At 34.9% G+C, this 22,365-nt stretch overlaps 2 protein-coding genes across 6 annotated transcripts; one reads left to right on the top strand and one right to left on the bottom strand.

Annotated features, from left to right (window-relative positions):
* The first annotated feature begins 698 nt into the window (after window positions 1–698).
* On the top strand, window positions 699–8,749 carry OPT4 (oligopeptide transporter 4). Its single transcript, XM_022037491.2, has 6 exons — window positions 699–1,344; window positions 2,222–2,319; window positions 5,143–5,706; window positions 6,379–6,631; window positions 7,071–7,253; window positions 7,789–8,749. The coding sequence occupies exons 1-6, from the start codon at window positions 844–846 to the stop codon at window positions 8,401–8,403; spliced, it is 2,214 nt and encodes a 737-aa protein (XP_021893183.2). The 5' UTR covers window positions 699–843; the 3' UTR covers window positions 8,404–8,749.
* LOC148253266 (heat shock protein) lies at window positions 3,478–18,964 on the bottom strand. Of its 5 annotated transcripts, XM_088206673.1 has the most exons (10): window positions 18,562–18,963; window positions 18,178–18,279; window positions 17,881–18,052; window positions 17,609–17,788; window positions 10,854–10,988; window positions 10,520–10,602; window positions 9,343–9,436; window positions 9,151–9,250; window positions 6,462–6,614; window positions 3,478–3,851 (listed from the first exon to the last, which is right to left on the bottom strand). In XM_088206673.1, the coding sequence occupies exons 1-8, from the start codon at window positions 18,816–18,818 to the stop codon at window positions 9,161–9,163; spliced, it is 1,113 nt and encodes a 370-aa protein (XP_088062799.1). In that variant the 5' UTR covers window positions 18,819–18,963; the 3' UTR covers window positions 3,478–3,851; window positions 6,462–6,614; window positions 9,151–9,160. The 5 variants fall into 5 exon arrangements, with proteins under 5 accessions (XP_088062799.1, XP_088062803.1, XP_088062804.1 ...); XM_088206677.1 differs by lacking the exon at window positions 10,854–10,988 and having other exon boundaries at window positions 18,562–18,964; XM_088206678.1 differs by lacking the exon at window positions 17,881–18,052 and having other exon boundaries at window positions 18,178–18,223; window positions 18,562–18,964.
* Between the last annotated feature and the right edge of the window lie 3,401 nt (window positions 18,965–22,365).

Here is a 22,365-nt window from a genome sequence, read left to right as displayed (position 1 = left end):
TTTTTTAACCAATTAGACAATATTTAAATGAATACATTATATTAAAAAGATAGAGACAAATTTTTATAAATATTTATTGTTATCTTAAATAATAATATATGTATATATTTAACTTATTAGATAATGTATAATTTAAATAAAACTAAAATTTTAACAAAAAATAAATTTATTTAACTTTTAAGTATTTAAGAAAAATCTTTTAATTATAATTAAATTTATATATTTATTTGTTTTAAGCATAGTTTATCGGTGTAAAAATATTTTAAAAGAATAATAATGATGATCTAAAATAAAAAATATAAAAAAATTAAATACTTTTTTCTCTAACATAATGCATTATTATGTCATATGAATAAATTATCTGAGTTAAATTATTATTATATATTTTTTCTTTTTATATAAAAAAAAAAGATTTGAATGTAATTTTATATTATTGATGTGGAGTAGTAGTAGTACATGGGTGTCAAATTGCAAACTTTATCAATATCTTTGACTAAAATACATTGAATCCTTCAATTCACACTTCATTTTTCTCGCTGCTCATCACTTGTACACAATCATCTTTTCCACCTTTTCCACTTGTTGATTCCAAAATCCAAACCCCTTGCAAGCAAAATTTCTCTTTTTCTTCTTTAATATTTTATATTTTTTTATTTTTTTAAAATTTATTTTTCTATTTTCTTAAATCCCAAAAAATGAAGTCAGATGCTCAATTAAAAGAAAATCGAATAAATAATTTAATTCCAAATATTATATTAAATACTCCATAGCAGCAGCACCCCATCACCAACCAACCAAACAAACTCCTTCCCTCTCACTCATCGCCTCCTCTCTCCTCTGCCGATGGCTTCCTTAGATATTCAAACCCCATACTCCACCGCCAAGGACGAAGACGACGACGTTTCACCCATCGAAGAAGTCCGGCTAACGGTAACCAACACCGACGACCCGACCCTACCCGTATGGACATTTCGGATGTGGTTCCTGGGTTTACTCTCCTGCACTCTCCTCTCCTTCCTCAACCAGTTCTTCGCTTACAGAACTGAGCCGCTCATCATTACCCAAATCACCGTTCAAGTGGCCACACTCCCCATCGGCCATTTCTTGGCTGCGGTGTTGCCCCAGACCCAGTTCAGGATCCCTGGGTTCGGGTCGAAAAAGTTTTCGCTGAACCCGGGACCGTTTAACATGAAGGAGCATGTGCTGATTTCTATATTTGCTAACGCCGGGAGTGCTTTCGGATCCGGGTCGGCTTATGCGGTCGGCATTGTTACGATCATCAAAGCATTTTATGGACGGAGCATATCATTCTTCGCTGGGTGGCTTCTCATTATTACCACCCAGGTACTCTGTTTTTGTCCTTTTTTTTTTTTTTGTTTTTTTTGAAGTCTATTAATTGTTCTTTTTCTTGCTTAATATTATATATATTAATAAAATTTTAAGGGGAAATATATGTATATATAGTAATTTGGCAACAGTTATGTATATACATTCTGCTATAAAATTACTATTAAAAAAAAAAAGTAAGAAATGGTTGGTGTCTACAAAGATAATATGATTTTCTTTTCTAAAAAAACTAGGAATTTTTTTTTATGGGTTTTACACTTTTATTTTATTTTATTTTTTGAAGCAAAAGCTGGTAATGTTTTTCATTTTAGTACAAAGAGATGTTATAAATTGAGACGAGGGAGGAAGCGTACTTGTGAAAACAGTTGTTGGCTCGCTGTCTGGGAAACTGTTGACGTCATATCAGGCATAGAAATTTATTATTGTATAGTTTTTCACTAAATACCTTATTTATACACTATTAAATTATTAGTTGTGTGTTTTTAATTATTTTAACCTACAATATCTTTTTTAAGTAAGCAGTCACAGTGTTATGTGAAAGTTATAAGTAAAATAAAAATATATATTTAATTAAGTACGTTTGTTGCTTATTTTTGAAAGAAGTTTATAAGTTTTACATAGTTGCGTAAGTCAAAGAATAAGACAAATTAATAAAAAAAAATGTAGGTAGGTGATAATTACAATAAATATGAATTAGTGCATTCCTCAAAAACTACTTGTGAAAATCCAATTTTATGTGTATTTTTGTTTTAATTAAATTTTTTGGAAAGAGAATTTATTTGATTTTTAAGTATGCATATTATACCTTTTTATTTTCTGAAAATTATTAAACTAGTGAAACTAATATACATATATATTATCCGAATATATATAGGTGCTGGGATATGGGTGGGCTGGATTGTTGAGGAAATACGTGGTGGAACCGGCTCAAATGTGGTGGCCGAGTACTCTGGTTCAGGTCTCTCTTTTCCGGTACGTTTCTTTCCTTATTCTCCCCCCAACTCACTGAGTCGCTCGCTCAGTTGACATTTCCTCCTACTTTCTGATGGACCTGACGCTACCCTCAATATAAGTTTTATCGTCAATTGTTAGGCGACTATCTTAGAAAACGCTTAACAAGACATGTCTACCCACTGATTTATCATTCCACCAAAACGACACCGTGACCGACTCTCAGGCTTTCATCTTCACACTCCTCAAGACGGTTCTTACGCATAAAATTCCTTCCTAGAAAAGGATACAACCGGCCTTGCTCGTCCCCACTTGAGACCAGTTGGGCAAAAGAAAATTTTGTTCATCGGGAGGATGAATTTTGATTGATATTTTTGTCTTATTTAAACAAGCCGCTAGAATATATTAAGGCGAAAAGGACCAATTATTTATTTATTATTTCACAATAGAATTATTATTATGAGGAAGAAAACAACTGTCATTTATAAACAAGTCACGTGTCAGATCCCAATCGATAAGGCTCTTTTCCTGGGCCTGCAAATGAGGAGATTCCCATATCCTAAAATTGGAGGCTATTATTATTTTTATAATATTAAACAAGTCTTGATGGGATCATAAGATTCCTCTAGAGTCAACTCTGATGGGTCAACTGGAATCCAAGATGAACCGCCTAAGTCTAGTACAATCCTCTAGTTTCTTTGGTTTTCTTTTTTCTTTTTTTTTTTTTTTTTGTTTCAACGGTTTATTTATGTTTGAATTTATCTATAGAATAAGTTAACTAGCTGTCTGAATTTGCCATGAAAATTGAAACGTCAAACATGCCAATTTCCCAGTCTTCCTCCTAACTTGCTGACTTTGCGGCAGAGAAAAAGAACACGTCAATCATGAAAGAAAACAAAATTGAAAAACATACCAAACCCTAAGCAAACTGTGGTTGGAATAATTTGACCACCTTCTGGTTGAGAAATAATCCAGCTTTATCAAAGTCTGAACAAATCAAACACCCGGATTAGTCCAGTAGTTATTCCAGTTTTTGTTTAGTATCGAGATTTACATTTCAATTTTTACCTACAGTAAAATTATATATTGTATGCTGTACCCAAAAAAATCTGAATAAATCTTCTATTTGCATTTACTAATTACAACCTTTATTGAAAAAAATTTAAGCAATTCACCTACTAAAAAGGAAAAAAAAAAAAAAAAAAAAAAAAAAAAAAAAAAAAGACAGCCTGTAACAAGTGAATCTCTTAAAAAAAACATGCTATTAGCAAGCCACCTGCTAGTGGACACGTGTCAATCATTGAACCACACTGCTTCACTCTCACTACATATATTTATAGTAAATAGATATAAAACCCCCATGTTTCATAAAGAAGATCTTGCCTCGGACTTCCCACCAGTTGGCGGTAGTTCACAAAAGTTGCGGTATAGCGCATTAACATTTATTTTAGCGGTTAAAGAACATAATAATCAAGTGTAGCACAAAGGACTTGTGAAACTTTGTTCATCATCAGGAAACAACTTCTTGGGACCAAGTTCATTGAACATGTAACCTGCCAGGAGGAAGCCACAATCATAAGACAGTAATGACTCTGGAGGTGTATCTATCACTAGAAGATTATTAAACAACTAAAGTCATGTGAACATCAACAAGTGCAACACTAACAACAAAGAAAGCTTGTTGCTTTTTGTTTTATCAAAACTTTCAATTGTCTTTTGGCTTCCAATTCTCAAAGACAATTCTAAAAAGACTTTTTTAGTATCTTGTAGATCATAGTTTTGCTGTTCTAAGCAATGGCCATCGTTATCAAAAGTTGTTCCCCAATGTATTGTTGATAACTATTGACAATTTTTTCTGCAATGGTTTGGTTGGTAATCTCATCCTAGTTTGGTGGAATGTCAAAGCAGCACACATCTTTTACTTAAATAACATAATTTTTGGCAAAACATTGTGGGCCTTTGTTGCCAAGCTGGGTATTTCATCAAGATGACAATGATAATTGTCTTTCAGTGATGTAATCAGCAGTCTAAAGATCATCAAACCTAGATCACACTCAAAAGTAATAGCGTATTACCAACCAAAATATCCCGGGTACAGTTCAATCAAGAGGGCTTGATTAAGATTCAATTACAGAGCTGATAGTTGGTTTATGGGTGTCAAAAAATTGGTCATATAGCTAAATCATTTTTTTATAAATAAAGTTATATAGCTAAATCATGAAATTTATAAAGCATGCGGTAGATTAGCATATCCCTGACAGTAACACCCATAACATATTCCTAGAACAATAAGAGTGAGAATCTTCTAGAGACTAGAAGGCAGCTGAAGGTCCAAAATATTGATCTTCTATTTTTTTTAATGGTCCTACTGCTAATTTGGTCATCTTCCATCGGCTACGATAAGATTAATGTTTTTCAAAATTAAAAAAAATTACTGGGGGTGGGAGGAGAAAAGATTAATGACTTCACTAAGCCTAAGTTTCTTCCAACTACTTCGCAGTGCGAAAAATATTATGTCCTCTCCGTTCAAATTTTAATTATTACATGGTTCATACATGATCAAGTGTCAACCTTACCCATTGTCCCAATAATATGTCTAAAATATAGCATGTAGCACTAACCAAATACAACTTCAATGACCTTTAATTATGTGATTTTCAACTGGGGATCATTCGTGGCAATTCCTTAATTTCAGATATGCTGAAATGATAAACCAAGTTATCACTGCCAAGCACTCTTAAGACTGTGTAGCCCCCAGAAGCAACTATTCTTTAAGAATAATGTTATACGAATGATTTTCTACTCTAAACTAATATCCAAAAAATATTTGTTTCAACTTGGCAGAGCTTTGCATGAGAAGGATGAGGAACGCATGACAAGGGCAAAGTTCTTCCTAATTGCATTAATTTGCAGTTTTTCATGGTATCTGGTTCCAGGGTATCTTTTCTCTACACTTACAAGCATTTCATGGATATGCTGGGCATTTCCCAAGTCAGTTACAGCACAACAAATTGGTTCGGGAATGAGGGGACTTGGGCTGGGAGCACTAACACTTGACTGGACTGCTGTGGCATCATTCTTATTTAGTCCTCTCATTAGTCCTTTCTTTGCCATCGTCAATGTTTTCCTGGGTTATGTATTGATAGTTTACATAGTAATCCCTATATGTTACTTTGGCCTAGACTTGTATTCTGCAAGAAGATTTCCAATCTTTTCCTCACATCTGTTCACAGCCGAAGGGCAAAAGTACAACATAACAGCTATTGTGAATGATAAGTTTGAGATAGATCTACCAAAGTATGAAGAGCAGGGACGAATTCATTTAAGCATGTTTTTTGCTCTCACTTATGGCTTCGGTTTTGCCACCATTGCTTCCACTCTTACACACGTGGCTTTCTTCTACGGAAGGTAAATATTTTACTCATCTTTTATCAAGTTCCAGACAAGGCTTAGCTTTCAATTTTTTTAGGCATACAAATAAAAGTCTTTCATATTAGGAGAACAAAAGGAAAAAAAATGGCTGAGAAATGCAACTTTTTGATAGCTCAAGTCAGTCCACATTACCTCAGAAGTTCTTTTAACTGTTTGTTGTTGGTTTTCTAATCAATAATATTAAATTATTAATGTTCTATAAAAAATTTCTTTTAACAAATTTTCTAGAACGTTAAATTTTTCTTTTTACAAGTTTTCTATTAAAAAATTAAATTTTATGTTGTTTTCTTTTTCACAATGTTATCACAAATTTCTTACAACCTGAGGTAGTTACCTACCATTTTTTTCATTCTTGGTTTCTGCTTGTCCGGTTACCCTAAGTTATATCTTTTCAAACCAATGGTTTTCAGATACCATTTTCTCCATTATTTTTAATTAAAACAGAAAATTTTATATATTCATACACTTTTCATATATAGGATATAGTATCAAAGTGATATGATTTCATACTATAAGAGGAAAAATAAGCCTAAAGTCTGTAAAATGGAAAATGGTCAGTGCAACCTTCTTTTCATCCATATTCAGAATGGCTTTTGAAATTTAAATTTACAAGCCAGTCAGGTTTTCATATGCACCTATGATCAACAGGGAAATTTATGAACGATATCGTGCTTCTTACAAGGGCAAGGAGGATATCCATACAAAATTGATGAGAAAATACAAGGACATACCTCCTTGGTGGTTTTATTTGCTGCTTGGTATGACAATTGCAGTCTCTCTTCTACTCTGCATCTTCTTGAATGATCAGGTTCAGATGCCATGGTGGGGACTCATCTTTGCCAGTGTCATGGCCTTCATCTTCACCCTTCCAATCAGCATTATCACTGCCACAACAAATCAGGTAACTGAATAAACTACTGCTCCATTTTCCTTTTCTTAACTTACAGCTAGTTGATTAAAATACAAGAACTTCTCGTTAACGCTAGGATTGTATCCCAACTACTAAGCCTGGGTCGCAGTAGAATGGTTTTCCACACATCATACAGGATTAAACTTGTTTCTTCCAATTCCATGATTGAATTATTCTCTCTCCTTAAACTTCATAATTAAGTTGGCATTTTCATTGCAAAAACATCTTTTGCAATGGCACAAAGAGAGTGCCAGCCTGGTAAAAAACTCTACGTCAAAGTTTTGGTTTTGTAGTGTGCATTGAAATTTATCAAATTTATGAGTTTCTTTAATTTTGTTGCAAGCTGTCTCAATTTTGTGCAACCTTTCTCTAGTCATTTTTGGGATGAAGTCTTCCTTTCCCATTAATGCTTGGGTGCTTTTTCATACAGACGCCAGGCTTGAACATAATCACAGAGTATGTCATGGGTATCATATATCCTGGAAGACCAATTGCCAATGTATGTTTCAAAACGTACGGTTACATGAGTATGGCTCAAGCTGTTTCTTTCCTTAGCGATTTCAAGCTAGGACACTACATGAAGATCCCTCCAAGATCAATGTTTTTGGTTCAGGTACATTTTTCTCTCCTACTAGTGTGTACACTACCCATGATGCAAGAAAAAACATAAGCTTAAGCAATGTTTGATTTTCATTTAATCTTAATAAGAACTTTTTCAACAAAAGAAGAAATGGCCACAGAAACTATCATAGGCACTGGGGATTTTGATAGGCAATTCTATAGTTTCCCTGATCCAACAAATGACCCTAGTAATACCAAAAGGAAAGTGACAGCAGGAGCAACCACTGAAAATGCTACAAATCAAAAAGCAATTTGCAGGAATTCAAAAAGGAATTGAATACAATGGTTTAAGCATTTCACAAATCTATATAGCAAACAATATAAAGGAAAAATTCTTGTATGGCCAACAGATGGGTTTATTAAGTTCTTTTTTTAAAAAAAAAATAAATGGGTTTATTAAATTTTGTGGGAGTCATTTATGAATAAACTGTCATTTTCTTCAAATTCTACTTTCAACTGCTATCTTTTCTAGCTCAGTTGTTAACTAACTTTAATACTATGATGCTTTTCAATCTATATCTGGACAGTTCATTGGAACAATTCTTGCTGGAACCATAAACATTTCAGTCGCATGGTGGTTGCTGACCTCTGTTGAGAACATATGCCAAGATGAACTCCTTCCTCCTGATAGTCCCTGGACATGTCCTGGTGATAGAGTATTCTTTGATGCGTCTGTGATATGGGGTTTGGTAGGACCCAGACGGATCTTTGGAAGGCTAGGAAACTATCCAGCAATGAATTGGTTCTTCCTTGGAGGTGCAATAGGGCCCATTATAGTTTGGCTGTTTCACAAAGCATTCCCTAAAAAGTCTTGGATTCCCCTAATTAACCTTCCAGTGCTCCTGGGAGCAACAGGGATGATGCCGCCAGCAACAGCATTAAACTATAACGCATGGATCCTAGTTGGAACAATTTTCAACTTTTTCATCTTCCGTTACCGTAAACAGTGGTGGCAGAGGTACAATTATGTCCTCTCAGCAGCACTAGATGCTGGCGTGGCTTTTATGGCTGTATTATTGTACTTCTCACTAAGCATGGAAGGTAAAGGTTTGACTTGGTGGGGTACAGATGGAGAACACTGTGAACTAGCAAGTTGTCCGACTGCCAAGGGCATAATGGTTGATGGTTGCCCAGTGAACTAATACCTGTAGTTTTCTGTTATATGCATTCTCCTTCAAAAGTTTGAACACCACCATTAAGAGTTGCAAACCGGTCTATCCTTCAATCAATCACTAAAGGAAGAAAGCTCTAGTAAGAACAAGCAGAACATCAAAATGGTTATGCAAGAAGAACCAACAGGGCTTTTACTCTTTCTTTGACTAAGGAGATCGTATGCCACAAGGATAATTGTCCTAACAAAATCCACCTCTGTATTTTTAGTATGTTTTTGGAACTATTAGCCATTTGAATGATACAAAAAGGACAAACGACCACAGGTAGTTTGTATATCTATTCCAAATGGTTTAATGAGGAAAATTTTTTGGGGCATACTATAATTTTAAAGCTCTTGAGGAGAAGGGAATCATCTTTATCAAAGAATAAGCTGAAGCAGATGTAATATTCTTCTGGTTAAATGTTTACTCCCTTAAAAGATATTCTGGGGGGTGGGTTTGATGTTTCAAATTGAAGATATAATTTTTGATCAGACAATACAAACATCATTAAACTACTGAAAGTCATAAAAGCACTAGATATGAATAGCCTGTAATATATGAAACAGACAACTACCAAATTATATGAAACAGACGACCATAAAAAAATTATATGAAACAAACAACACTGTGAACTACAATTTAGCAGTTTTGATATGTAGGAGGAGATAATATACTACTTTGAACAAGTCCATTGACTTGATAATAGGTGAGTGCCTCAAGGATGGTGTTTCATACCTTGAGGAGATCACATTGCAGGCCCTGAAACCCACTGGTTGTACTCATCCATTCTTATAATGAAAGAGCTCGAACTTGGGGAGCCACCTCCACCGTATGCCTTCCATTTAGCAAGGCAAAAGAAACTTGTTTCAACTATATACCAAAGTCATATAGAAGTGAAAATATGGAGTTCATTAACCAGGAGTTCACCTTAGCAACTTCAGAGGTATCAGTGGTGCTATCAGTACTCCTCAAGCACATTTTCAAATTCTTCCGTTGCATGCATACAACAGCTCCAATGGGCCTGACATCAACAATACAGATACTATGTAATAGGTCCTTCTGCACTTAGCAATACATATATACGCCAAAAGTGGAAATATCTGCTTACAAGGAAATGAGAATGACTTGTTAAGGAAGAAACTGTGCTGTTGAGAAATGGTTTGAACTATGAAGTAGTAGAAAAGCTTTTAAAAAAGCAGGCAGCCAAATAATTGAAAACCTTCACAGCAGACAGCACATGTGAAAAGACATTGACAACATTTCATCAGTCTTTTTGGAAAAATAATAATAATAATAAAGTAAGTGTACACATTTCACCTTAAAACTATGAGCATGTAACCACTCAAATTGACAGAGTGCTCTTCTATCCCGAAGTGTCAATAAACTTGGTGTTTTGATAAAAATTAATAAAAATTTAGATATTAATTACAAATGTTATATATGTATTGCTAATTTTAAGAGGATATGAAAAAGAACATAAAATTCTAGAATTGATGTACCTATTTTATACTTTAAGTCAATTCTAATAGCCTAATAAGCACTCTGTTAGATGTTACCAAACATGAATATCAGAACATGAGTGCTTAAAGTTTCTTATAAGCACCAACTAAGCAATCCCAACACCCTCTAAAGCTTCTTTTTTTCTTTACCCCACAAAAATAAGCATCTCAAATAAAAGCATCCATGAGAAGGGCAATGAATTAATTTAGAAATATGTACCAACAGAAAACAACCTAGGCCATAAAATCGAACAGTTGTAAGACATTTTAATTTTGACACCAAAACCAAAAACTAACTTGGTTGGATGGCAAAAGTCTCTTGGGACATGACTATGTATAATAGGGCTTCGGCATAAAGAGCTATTCTCAGTTGTTTTGAATAGCATGCTATGTTCAAATCAGGTGGTATCAATAGGTGCCAAGGAAAGGCATCTCAGACTCTCAGATTGCTTCAGAGCAATGCCAATTTGATACTTAAATCATATCTGATTGCCATATGGAAATCTCTACACTAACAACAAATTATCCGTGGAACCTTTGGTGAGTAGGAAATATGGAAGAGAAATTTAAGACATCTAGACACATTTTTAACAGAGAATAATTACCTTAAACCAGCTGCTGCACTTTTTAGACTAAGTTGCTTGCCAATTTCATCACTTAAGTTGGAATTTCCGTCTATTTTCACTCCCTGAGACCAGAGAGAAAAATTAAAAATTTGCTTAAATATGTTTAAGAAGTCAGGAAGAACAGAGAGGGAAATGCTACAAAATGCATCCATCAATTTTATCCTACACCATAAAATTAAGATGTGTGCAATGAACAGCGTCACTTGGAGAGCTAAGGCTGTGCAAATGGTCAAGGAAGTCCACATAAAATAAACAATAAGTTCTGATAAAATGTATAGAAGTACATTAAAGAAACATGGTGATTTATAATTACCAGGCACTCCCCATAAAAACCTCTGCCCAATCTAATTTTAAAAACCTTATCCATCAGCTTATTTGCAGCAATCTGCTGATAAGAAATATATGAATTTCCGCTGCTAATTAGACCCTCTGTACTGATCTTCAATAACTGCAACAAACATAAAACAGCAACAATAATAACTGAAGTTTTTAGAGAAAATAAACTTATAAATTTTTTATTTCTTATTTTGTTTACATTTAGAAAATATATATAAACTAATTATCCTTATTTTATTTGAACTCTAATTATAGGATATAATTATACAATTAGAACTCTAAATAATATAATATTCTACTTAATATAAAATCCTTATCAACACTCCTCCTCAAGTTGGCGCAAAGATATCACACATGCCCAACTTGCAAATCAAGTTCTGAAGAGATTTGTTGCATGGTCCTTTAGTAAAAATGTCAGCCACTCAGTCGTCAGAAAATACATGATATAAATATAGAGAGCTATCAACCACGTTCTTTTTTATGAAATGTCGATCAATCTCAATGTGTTTTATCCTATCATGTTGAACTGAATTATGAGCAATGTTAATCATTGCTTTATTGTCACAAAACATGAATAATTTTTCATTTTTAAGCAGTTTTAACTCCCTCATTAGTTTTTACAACCATAGTACTTCAGATACTCCTTGGGCCATTGCTTTATATTCTGCCTCAACACTGGAGCGAGCAACCACACTTTATTTCTTACTTTTCCATGTGACTAAGTTGCCTCCTACAAGTGTGTAATAACCTGTAGTTGATCTTCTATCATCTAGGGAACCAACCCAATTGGTATCTGTAAATATTTATATTTTAAGGTGACCATACTTAAAAAAGAGTAGACTTTTTTCTAGTGCAGACTTCAGATATCGTAATATGCGGAAGATAACATGTAAATGAGTCTCACGAGGATCATGCATGTACTGGCTCACAAGACTAACTGCATATGCTATATCGGGTCTGGTATGTGAGAGATAAATGGGTTTTCCAACTAGTCTCTGGTATCTTTCCAAGTCAACTGATGTACCACTACCTGCTTGCAATTTGTGTTTGTTCTTAATAGGTGATTCTACTAGCTTGTAACCCATCATACCAGTCTCTTCTAGTAAGTATAGGATATACTTCCTTTGAGAAATGAAGATCCTTTTATTGGATCTGTCAACTTCAATCCCCAAGAAGTATTGTAATATTCTTAAATCTTTTATTTCAAACTCTTGAACAAGAAGTTCTTTCAATTGAGTCATCTCCTTTGTATCATCTTAGGTCACCTCAATATCATCCACATAAATAATGAAAAGAGTGACTTTACCCTCACGATATTTAATAAACAAGGTATAATCCGCATTACTTTATTGATATTCAAAAGAGATTATAACTATTCTAAACAGTTCAAACCATACTCTTGTAGACTGTTTCGATCCATATAAAACCTTTTTTAATTGACAAACTTTTCCTTGCATCCTCTCATCTTCAAATCCAGGTAGAATTTTTATGTACACCTCTTCCTCCAAGTCTCCAGGGAGACATGCATTTTTTACATCAAACTGCTGTAAATCCCAATCAAGATTAATTGTGTTCATCTACGCAACAGGTACAAATGTCTCCTAATAGTCAATCCCATAGGTATGAGTAAATCCTTTAGCCACCAATCTAGCTTTGTATTTTTCGATCGATTCGTCTGCTTTGTGTTTTACAGTGAACACCCATTTGCAACCAACTATCTTCTTTACTGCAGAGGTGAAACAAGTTCTCATATTTCATTCTTTGTCAATGCTTTCATTTCTTCAATCGTGACTTTCTTCCACTTGAGATCTCCCAGAGGTTATCTCCAATGCTGTGGAATAGACACAGAGGAAATAGACAAGACAAAGACTCTATAAGAGGGAGATAGAGAGTCATATGCAACAAAGTTAGATATAGGGTGCTTAGTGCAAGTTCTCGTTCCCTTTCTAATAGCAATACATTTATCTGATAAATCACAAGAGAAAAATAATTCACCGGTATCTTCTGAAACCAAAGAAGATTCTTGACCTGGGACAGACTGCATAATAACTTTTTCAAACTTCTCTTTCCTTGAATACCTTTTCAAGTCTGATTTGTCTAGATATCCTACATTATTTTCTTGATTAAGACTTTCTGTAATAGAATTCTCCCCCTGAATATGATTCTCAATCGTTATCCAATTAGGTATTACTTCTTCCTTCTCACTCTCCCCCTGAAGAGGTGTTGAGTTTGAGTTGAAGTAAGGTTCATTCTCCCTAAAGGTAACAACTATAGTTACAAAATATTTTCTAGATGGTAGATGATAACACTTATAACTTTTTTGGATAGAAAAATATCCAACAAATACACACTTAAGAACTCTAGGTTCTAGTTTACCCACATTTCTAACATAAACAAAACATACACATCCAAACGCTTTTGGGGAAACAATGTAAGAATTTTTTCCTTGCAAAACCTCCATAGGACTTTTAAAATTTAGGATCCGCAAAAACATTCTATTAATAAGATAGACAACTGAGAGAACTGCATTTCCCCAGTAACTCTTTGGTAGATTCATGGTGAACATTAGTGACCGAACTACCTCTAGTATATGTCTTTTTTTTCTTTCAGCAATTCCATTTTGTTCACTGGTGTAAGCACAACTTGTTTGATGAATTATCCCATTTGACTCCAAGTAGGCACATAACCCACTATCCATACATTCTATACCATTGTCAGTTCGCATAATCTTAACTTTAGCACCAAACTGTGTACATATTATTTTGTGAAAAGATTGAAAACATGAAAATACATTACTTTTTACTTTTAACAGATAAATCCAGGATACTCTACTACAACAGTTAATAAAAATAACAAACCATCTATGACCAGAAAGAAAGGTATTCTGAATAAGTCCACACACATCAAAATGAATAGTCTTAAAAGAATCAATACTTCTATTATTACTTAAATGATAAGAGCTCTTCTTATGTTTAACAAGTTCACATGCATCAAAAAATAAAAACTCCATAAAAGTTCTTTTAAATAACTTAAAATATAATTTTTTAAAAAGAAAAAATGAAGGATGTCCCAATCGTGGGTGCGATTGTAGTATCTCCATATTGACTTATTTATTCCCAATGATTGCTTGATTTTCAATTAAATTCAGATGTTTATCCAAAACATATAAGTCATCTTGCAGTTTACCAGTGTCAATTCTCTTCCCAGTTTGAAGATCCAGAAAGATACAATGATCAGAAAAAAATTCAATTTACAGTTGAGATCTTTAGTTATGACATTAATAGATAAAAGATTATCAGAAAAACTAGACACATGTAAAACTGAAGACAGTGTAATAGTAGAAGTACAATTAATGGAACCTATTCCCGACACGGGGGTGTATAACTCATTTACTATACGGACATTATCTCCTTCAGTACATGAAGAATAGGTTAAGAATTTTTTAGAAGAGACTGTCATGTGTCTATTAGTTCCAGAGTATATGATCCAATTATCAGGAGTGAAAATAGAATGAATAATACTTGATTTTACCATATTTGATGTGCGAACAGTTGATGGAGAGTTAAATTGACTCAGAAGGCGCTTCAAATTTTGAACTTCTTCTGTGAAAAAGGTTCCAATGGATGGTGAACCAGGTGTTTCCCTAACTTCAACAAAATTTGTTTAAGCTCTTGTGGTTCCATCTCTTCTTTTTCCCCGACCTCTAATTGGTTTTCCATACAACTTCCAACAAGTTTCCCTAGTGTGTCTTGCCTTGCCACAATAATCACATTTCCATATATCTCTGGATTGATCAGACTGAGCAACTAATCCAGCTTTCTCAACTGGTGCAATGTGAAACATGGCATTTCTTCTACTCTCTTCTTACTGAACATAAGCATAAGTTTGTTCTAATGAAGGAAAATGATCCTTACCAATCACTTAGACCCGTATTTGATCATATTCGGTGTTCAAACCAGTTAAAAAATTATAAATTCGTTCTTTTTCTATCAAGTTCTGAAATTTGACTGCATCTGCAGGACATTCTGCTTGAAAATCTTGATAGTAATCTAACTCCTGCCATAATTCATTTAGTTCAGAAAAATACTGAGAAATAATCATCTCTTCTTGCTTTGTGCCATGAACTTTATTCCGGATTTCATAAATCTGGGCGTCATTATCCATCTGCGAATATGTAAGAGATGCTGCATTCTATATTTTTTCGGCAGTGTTAAGCAACATATATGTTCTGACAACATAAGGTTGTATGGAATTTATGAGTCATGACATCACCAATGAGCTCTCAGAGTCCCATCTGTTATATTCTAAACTACTAATATATGATTTCTTCACCTTATCAGTAATGTAACCCTGCAATCCTCTAGATTTGATGAACAATAAACAAAATCTCGATCAAACAAAATAATTAGTTCTATCAAGTTTTATGGACTGATTTGTAATGAAAAATTATCAAAGCTAATAACACTCAACTTTTTTGTTTCTATTATTTTAGAATGCTAAAACTAAGAAGAAAAAATACCCAGTAATGAAAAATGGACCTCCTATCTGCACCAAGGAGCCAAAAAAACGAAACAAGATCTGGTTCGACTCTAAACTGCTAGAGTTTAGTTCTAAAACAGCTTGAGTTTAGTTTTAAAACAACTCAGACTCGGCTCTAAAATGACTCAAAGTTGGCTTGGCTCGTCTTCTCCGGACAGATCTCTGAATGTGCGCAGAAAAAGGTAATGGTGTTGCCTTTTTTACCTGCATCTATTGATGTGCGGCTGTAATTTTTTACTAATGTTTCTGTATGTGCGGCTTAAATTTTTACCAGCATCTCTGGACGTGCGGCTTAAATTTTTATTGGCACTTGAGGATGTGCGACTACAATTTTTTACCAGCGCTTATGGTTGTGTGGTTGTATATTATTACCGGCGTTTTTGGAGGTGTAGTTGCACTTTTTACCGACGCCTGAAAATAAACGGCTTCAATTTTTATCGACGCCTGCGAATGTGCAGCTTCAATTTTTATCGGTGCTTGCAAATATGCAACTTCAGTTTTTACCAGCGGTCTGATACTATGAAGTTTTTAGAGAAAATAAATTTCTAAATTTTTTATTCCTTATTTTGTTTACATTTAAAAGATATATATAAACTAGTTATCCTTATTCTATTTGAACTCTAATTATAGGATATAATTATATCATTAGAACTCTAAATAATATAGTATTCTACTTAACATAAAATCCTTATCAACAATAACTAATACAGAAGATATGACATGCACTAGAAGTAACAAAAGCAGTTCAAGATCATTCAATAAGAATTAACCATCAATTGATAACTTTTCCACAAACTTTATGAAATAGTTAGACAAACGAAAAATCATGGGTGCCACCTATCTTAGTTAATAAAGAGACTAGAATCAATTGTCATTACAGAAGGATATAGGATTAAATCTCCCTTATCTTCCTCTAGGTAGATAGATCATTGTTATTACTGGCTAATGAAAACATGACCACTGTGACACGATCAAATAAATACACCTATAGGAAGAAAGGTAACTAATTTCTGACATAGTGTCTGGATTGTTTTTTTCATTTTCTTTTCACAAATGAACAAAGCACCAAAAAGATGCTCTTATCAACTACCATGTGACTTGTTCTACCAAAACCCACTCCACTCTTAAAATAAGTTCAAATAAAGAAATTAACTGACTTTGAGCATGCAAGAAGGGAATAAGCATACACAGAGTAAGCAAGGGGCTGTAGATCCTTTAACCTTCAAGTCGATGTTGTTTTCTCATGTCCATTTCTCATTATCAGTTTTACCAGTGAATAGTATAATAAAATTTGGTAGAACATACATTATGAGTCTGAATAAACTACCTATCACAAATCATCAAAGCAATTTGAGACTCAAGTTATATAAAAATGGGAAAGAATTTTTTATAAATTCAACAAACTAATATGCGTAATGGTAAACAAAAGTGGATCCTAATGCAATAAAACCAAGAGAACAAAGGGATGGTTAAGATTCTCTATTGCACATTGAAAAAATTCAAAAAGTTGATAATGTCCAACCAAAATACAAGAAAGTGATATATGAAAATGAAACAGTAACATGATACAAGTCATCAAATGAGAGCCTTATCTCCAAAAAAAAAGCATCAAATGAGAATCACTTCTCTAAATGCTCTTTGGATTATCTCAAATCTAATTCTATTTACACACGATATTAATACTGTAAGGTTTTTGACAGAGATATTGTAAAGATAAGGCAGCATTGATCATAGATATTATACACTTAATCCCAAGAGCAAAGTGAGCTCCCATGGAAACATCTTTCTAAACATTAATTTATGTTTTAAGGAAGTTTTGAAGAAAACTTTTTAGATTACTCAGAAAAGCATGAGAAACATATGCATTTATATGTTTCCGAAAAAAAAATGTGGTCTCTCTTAAAGATGATCACAACTTCATTTAAACATTCACAATTACATTTATATAGTTTCCGGAAAAAAAAAAAAAAAAAAAAAAAAAAAAAAAAAACCCAAAATGTCAGGCAGTATGATCCAAACTTCTATATTACTTCGATTTTCAGCATTGAAAACCAACAAATTAACTAGGTTAAAATTCACAGAATAAAATATTACTCTCAAAATTAACCCAAGAAAAGGAGAGAAGCATGAGAAAATGGAAGTGGACTGATGGAGAGAGAACAAGAAGAGATAATCAAATTCAAAGCACTGAACCTGTTTATACATGTATGGATTAGTGATGCAATTTATGTTTGAATTCCATTGCTTGACTCCAATACTAAAAGCTTTAATGTCCGGTAAATTCCATCGACGAAGATCTATATCTTCAACGTAGGTAAGAACTGTTTCGACACGATCTTTTTCTTCTGGCATTAAGAAACTAACAGAATCCCCCTGATCAAAGAGAAGTAAATTTCCGCCTCAATGTTTAATGCATTATCATCTAAGATGCAAGTTAACAAAGGAAAAAAGACAGCATTCTCTACTTTGCTCAGATGAGAAGACTTTGTCTCCGCAAACTTTCTCGAGAAATATTCATACGCAGCCTTTGAGCTACACTTTTCGAGATCAACATGAACTGAAAGCTTCTCAGGATGGTCATATATGGAGGGCACTTGTGAAAGTACAGATTTTTTTCGGTGATCAAAACATATTATCCTTAATCCAAACGAAAAAAATTAGAACTTAAGCTATTCAAAACCTTAAAAAAACTTCAACAATGTAACAGATATATCTGTATGCATGACAAGAAGAGAAAACTCACAAATGGAATTTAAACATACTTGCATGTTGATCGCTGCAAGAGCTTTGCAATGAATCCTTGTGGACCTAGAAGATCAAGAAGATAACACCTCTCAAACCCTTCAACATACAAATCCTCAACCCTACAACAAAGAATAATTAACACGAATCCAAAGTCACTTTGGTTCTTGAATTTTTTTTAAGCAAGCACAGAGTGTTTTGATTTCTCTTACTATCCTGTATTTTCCAATCAACCAAAGGACAAACTCACTCTATCACTCAACTTCACGTATTTTGTCCAGCATGCGCGCGCGCGCACACCCTCCCCCCCCCCCCCCCCCCCCCCGCCCCATCGAAATAGTTCAGCACGCACATATTATGTATGTATAAATGTCTGTTCGGTAAAAAATAAAGTTATTATTGACCTGAAAGGTTCAATGGACGAGAAAGGCAATATGATGCAAGGGAGAGAGAGACGAGAGTGGAAGAGGTGAGCAAAGAGCGCCGAGTACGCTCCCGAGAAGGACGGATAGTTGTACAGCACCACGTTTGGCACCTTCTCCTCAGACGCTTTGGCTATGGCTTCAAGTGCAGCGTCTGATCGGAAGCATAGACGAGCTCCCAAACGCGGTGTTAGCAAGGAGATAGCCTTCCAATTTCTATTAAACAGCCAGGAAGCCATTTCAGGTCCGGCTACGGGGGTGGAAGGTAACTAGCGGCGGCGGGTATCGGAACAATTCTGCGACTTGAAGCTCTCGTTTGTGTCCTTTTGGGCATGGCTTACCCGAAACGACACCGTTGGATCCCGTCGACGCCAATATAATTCATAAAAGATCACTTTTATACGATAATTGACAAGTTAAATTTTAATTTTACTCTATTTTTATTTAGAAAAAGCTTTGTATTTTTTTTAATTTTATATAAATTTATCCAATATTTTATTTGTCTGTACTTAAACAAAACTTATGTATGATATTGTAAATGATTATATTTCAAAAGCAAGTCTACGTTTTATTTTTTCTATAAAATATTTTTTGTTTATTAGAATGATATAACCGATTAGTTTTGATTGTTACTATTAATAAGTTAAGTTAATTTAAATATAAAATACTCATTTTACTTTTAAGTATATATAAGTACACATACTTATTCCTAAATTATTTTCTCTCTTATTTCATTTTTAAAAATTATAATTCTTTTATTTAAATATTTAGTTTTATTATTTATTAATTATTATTCAACTTAATAGTAATATATATTTTTTATAAAAAAATTACAAAATCAAAATATATTTATGTGTGTTCTTATTTGAAAATTATTTATATATTATATAATTAATCAAAAATATAAATTTCTACTTAAAAATATTATTATTTAAATTACTTCAATCTATATTTATTTTTTTATTTTCTTTAACAATAAAAAATAGTAGACAAATAAGTTGAACTCTGTATTTACAGCTGCAACCGACAATCAGAGAAACTTTAAAAATGAAGCTCGCTAATTATAATACTCTGTTTTTTTTTTTTTCTTAACGGCATAAGATAAAGCACTCTTACGACTCGACACGCAAATCTCATGTCATTCCAATCACGCATAAGAGAAACTTGTCCATAGCTCATTATTCCAAACTAAATATACATACAATTCTACCTCTACATCACATAGCAACTCAATATCATACACTTCCAGAAATCAATATCCATACTAAAACAACTTTTACAAACTACCATACACCACAAATAAAACTTGTGCCCTATGGCACTACAGACTGGGCTCTGTTACCAGCAGCTCGGATCCCGGCTCCGTTCCTACTCCATCTGTTAATGATGAGAAGTGAGTTCACATAACTCAATACAATAAAAATCAAGTTACAAGTGTAGTATGCAGTGATAAGAAATTCAAAAATATCTACATGCAATTATCCTACCCAACCCAAAACAAACTATAGAACTCCCCTACGACTAGCCATCAAGATCTTACCCCAAAAGAACAGTTCTGGCTGTCAATAGCCCACACACAACAACAATCCAACACCTCACATCATCAACATCGGCTACCCACACTCACCATGCTACTTCACAACCTTACTAAGTCACCCACACACAAGTACCATTAGCTCACGTCACCAACATCGGCGACTCATACTCTCTCCTCCACCTCTCGATCTCACGAGGCCACGCACACACACAAGTATCATCATTTCACGTCACCAACATCGGCGACTCACACCCTCTCCTCCATCTCTCGACCTCATTAGGCCACGCACACACACAAGTACCATCATTTCACGTCACCAACATCGGCGACTCATATTCTCTCCTCCACCTCTCGACCTAATAAGGCCACGCACACACACAAGTACCATCATCTCACGTCACCAACATCGACGACTCATACTCTCTCCTCTACCTCTCGACCTCATTAGGCCACGCACACACACAAGTACCATCATCTCACGTTACCAACATCGGCGACTCACACTCTATCCTCCACCTCTCGACCTCATTAGGCCACGCACACACACAAGTATCATAATCTCACGTCACCAATATCGGCGAGTCACACTCTCTACTCCACCTCTTGACCTCATTAGGCCACGCACACATACAAGTACTATCATCACACGTTGCCAACATCGGTGACTTCTACTCTCTCATCTCCCTCTCAACCTTATTAGGCCACGCACACACCCAAATACCCTTGCGTGCATACGCCGGCAAGGATCCCTCGCCCACCTCCAAATTTACAGCACCTATACCACATATTTTCCTCCACACGCCCACACTACACCTCACTGACACGCCCCTACTCTCCCATCATAAACCACATGTTACCATCTACTCTTGTGCCATCCTAATCCCAAGCAACTGCACTCTCCACCCCCTCCAAACTTACCTCCCCCTACTGTTATGTTACACCTCCTCCCTCATCCGAACCTCATCACCCCCCGATTCCTATATCCTAGTCCCCTCCATCATACAATCCGGTACTCTTCTCTCACTCACTGCCCTCACGCCCCGCTTCCCTTATACTTCTGCCTCCTCCCGCTTCCTTTATACTTCTGCCTCCCTAGGGCGGTTTGAAGCCTCTCGACTCACTCCGTCTCAATCCCTACACTCACCCCTTCCACTGGATGCTCACCGAATACGTCCCCTTCCACTCGTGACTCCCTTCGCACCTCCACTCACGCACACAACTCTTCTTTTCATCTCATATTTCCCCCCACACTCACTAGATTTCTCACTCACTCTTCCTCTTAGTGGTGCTCCCTCTGTGCTCCTCGCACAACCTCCATTATCCCTCACGGGTTCCCCGTACGCCCCAAACATCGTCATCCTCTCGCCTCCCACGGCCTCTTCCGCGAACGTGCAGAATAATCCCACACTCTACCGCCTACCTCCACCTCTCAGCTCCATCGCACCCCCCTACGGACTCCGCAACCTGCTAACAGTTCACAACTCACACCACACCAAAGCAACTGAAATTTTAACCGTACCTCTCGTTTCCATATTCCTTCCTCCTACCGGTATCGTCGTCCATCCGCGACCTTCTTCCCTCTCCCTTCTCGCTCCCCTCTGCTCCGACTCTCTTCTCTCTCTTTCTGGAACCTTCCTTCCCCTCTTCTTTTCCTCTTTCCCGCTCTCTTCCTTCTCTCATTTTTTTTTCCTTTTCTCTTCTCCCTTTCCCGACCTCTATTTATACCCTACCAGCTTACTCAAAACGACATCATTTTCCTTCATCCCAAAACATCGTCGTTTTTCCACTTTCAAAACGACGTCGTTTTTCTCCCTCTTTAAAACGGCGTCGTTTCCTACCTATATTATTATTATTATTATTATTATTTTAGTCACTACACTAATAAGGTGAAACATCGTCGTTTCACTTCAGGAAGATTTGAGCTTGAAAGAAGAATGGATCAGTTTAGAAATAAATGTTTGAGATAGATTTTAACATGGAGAAATAAGGAAAGCAATAGAAATTTTTTTTTTTTTTTAACAAAAAAAAATTATTTATATTTTTACATGTATGTATATATATATATATATGTATATTTAATACGCATGCTTACATATAGTATATATACTGTATACACAGCGTATTTGCACAGTGTATATCTTGACATATTTTTCTCATCCACATGGTGTATATAGATACTGCATCTATGTATACACAATAACAAAAGTGTTTTTACGTTTATAAATTTAAAGATGTCATGGGACATCAAC

Source organism: Carica papaya, chromosome 6 (assembly GCF_054855325.1).
Source record: "Carica papaya isolate Zhongbai chromosome 6, ASM5485532v1, whole genome shotgun sequence".
NCBI classification, from domain to species: Eukaryota; Viridiplantae; Streptophyta; class Magnoliopsida; order Brassicales; family Caricaceae; genus Carica; species Carica papaya.
Note: the sequence above shows the minus strand (reverse complement) of the source record. Positions and strands in the feature narration are given on the sequence as shown.

Excerpts from the sequence above, each read along its gene's own strand:
- OPT4 (XM_022037491.2), top strand. The coding sequence starts at position 844 with ATGGCTTCCTTAGATATTCAAACCCCATACTCCACCGCCAAGGACGAA. Across the intron at positions 1,345-2,221 it reads TTCTCATTATTACCACCCAG|GTGCTGGGATATGGGTGGGC; the intron begins GTACTCTGTTTT and ends GAATATATATAG. Across the intron at positions 2,320-5,142 it reads GTTCAGGTCTCTCTTTTCCG|AGCTTTGCATGAGAAGGATG; the intron begins GTACGTTTCTTT and ends TCAACTTGGCAG.
- LOC148253266 (XM_088206673.1), bottom strand. The coding sequence starts at position 18,818 with ATGGCTTCCTGGCTGTTTAATAGAAATTGGAAGGCTATCTCCTTGCTA. Across the intron at positions 10,989-17,608 it reads ATCCATACATGTATAAACAG|TTATTGAAGATCAGTACAGA; the intron begins GTTCAGTGCTTT and ends TGTTTGTTGCAG. Across the intron at positions 10,603-10,853 it reads GTTTTTATGGGGAGTGCCTG|GGAGTGAAAATAGACGGAAA; the intron begins GTAATTATAAAT and ends CTCTGGTCTCAG.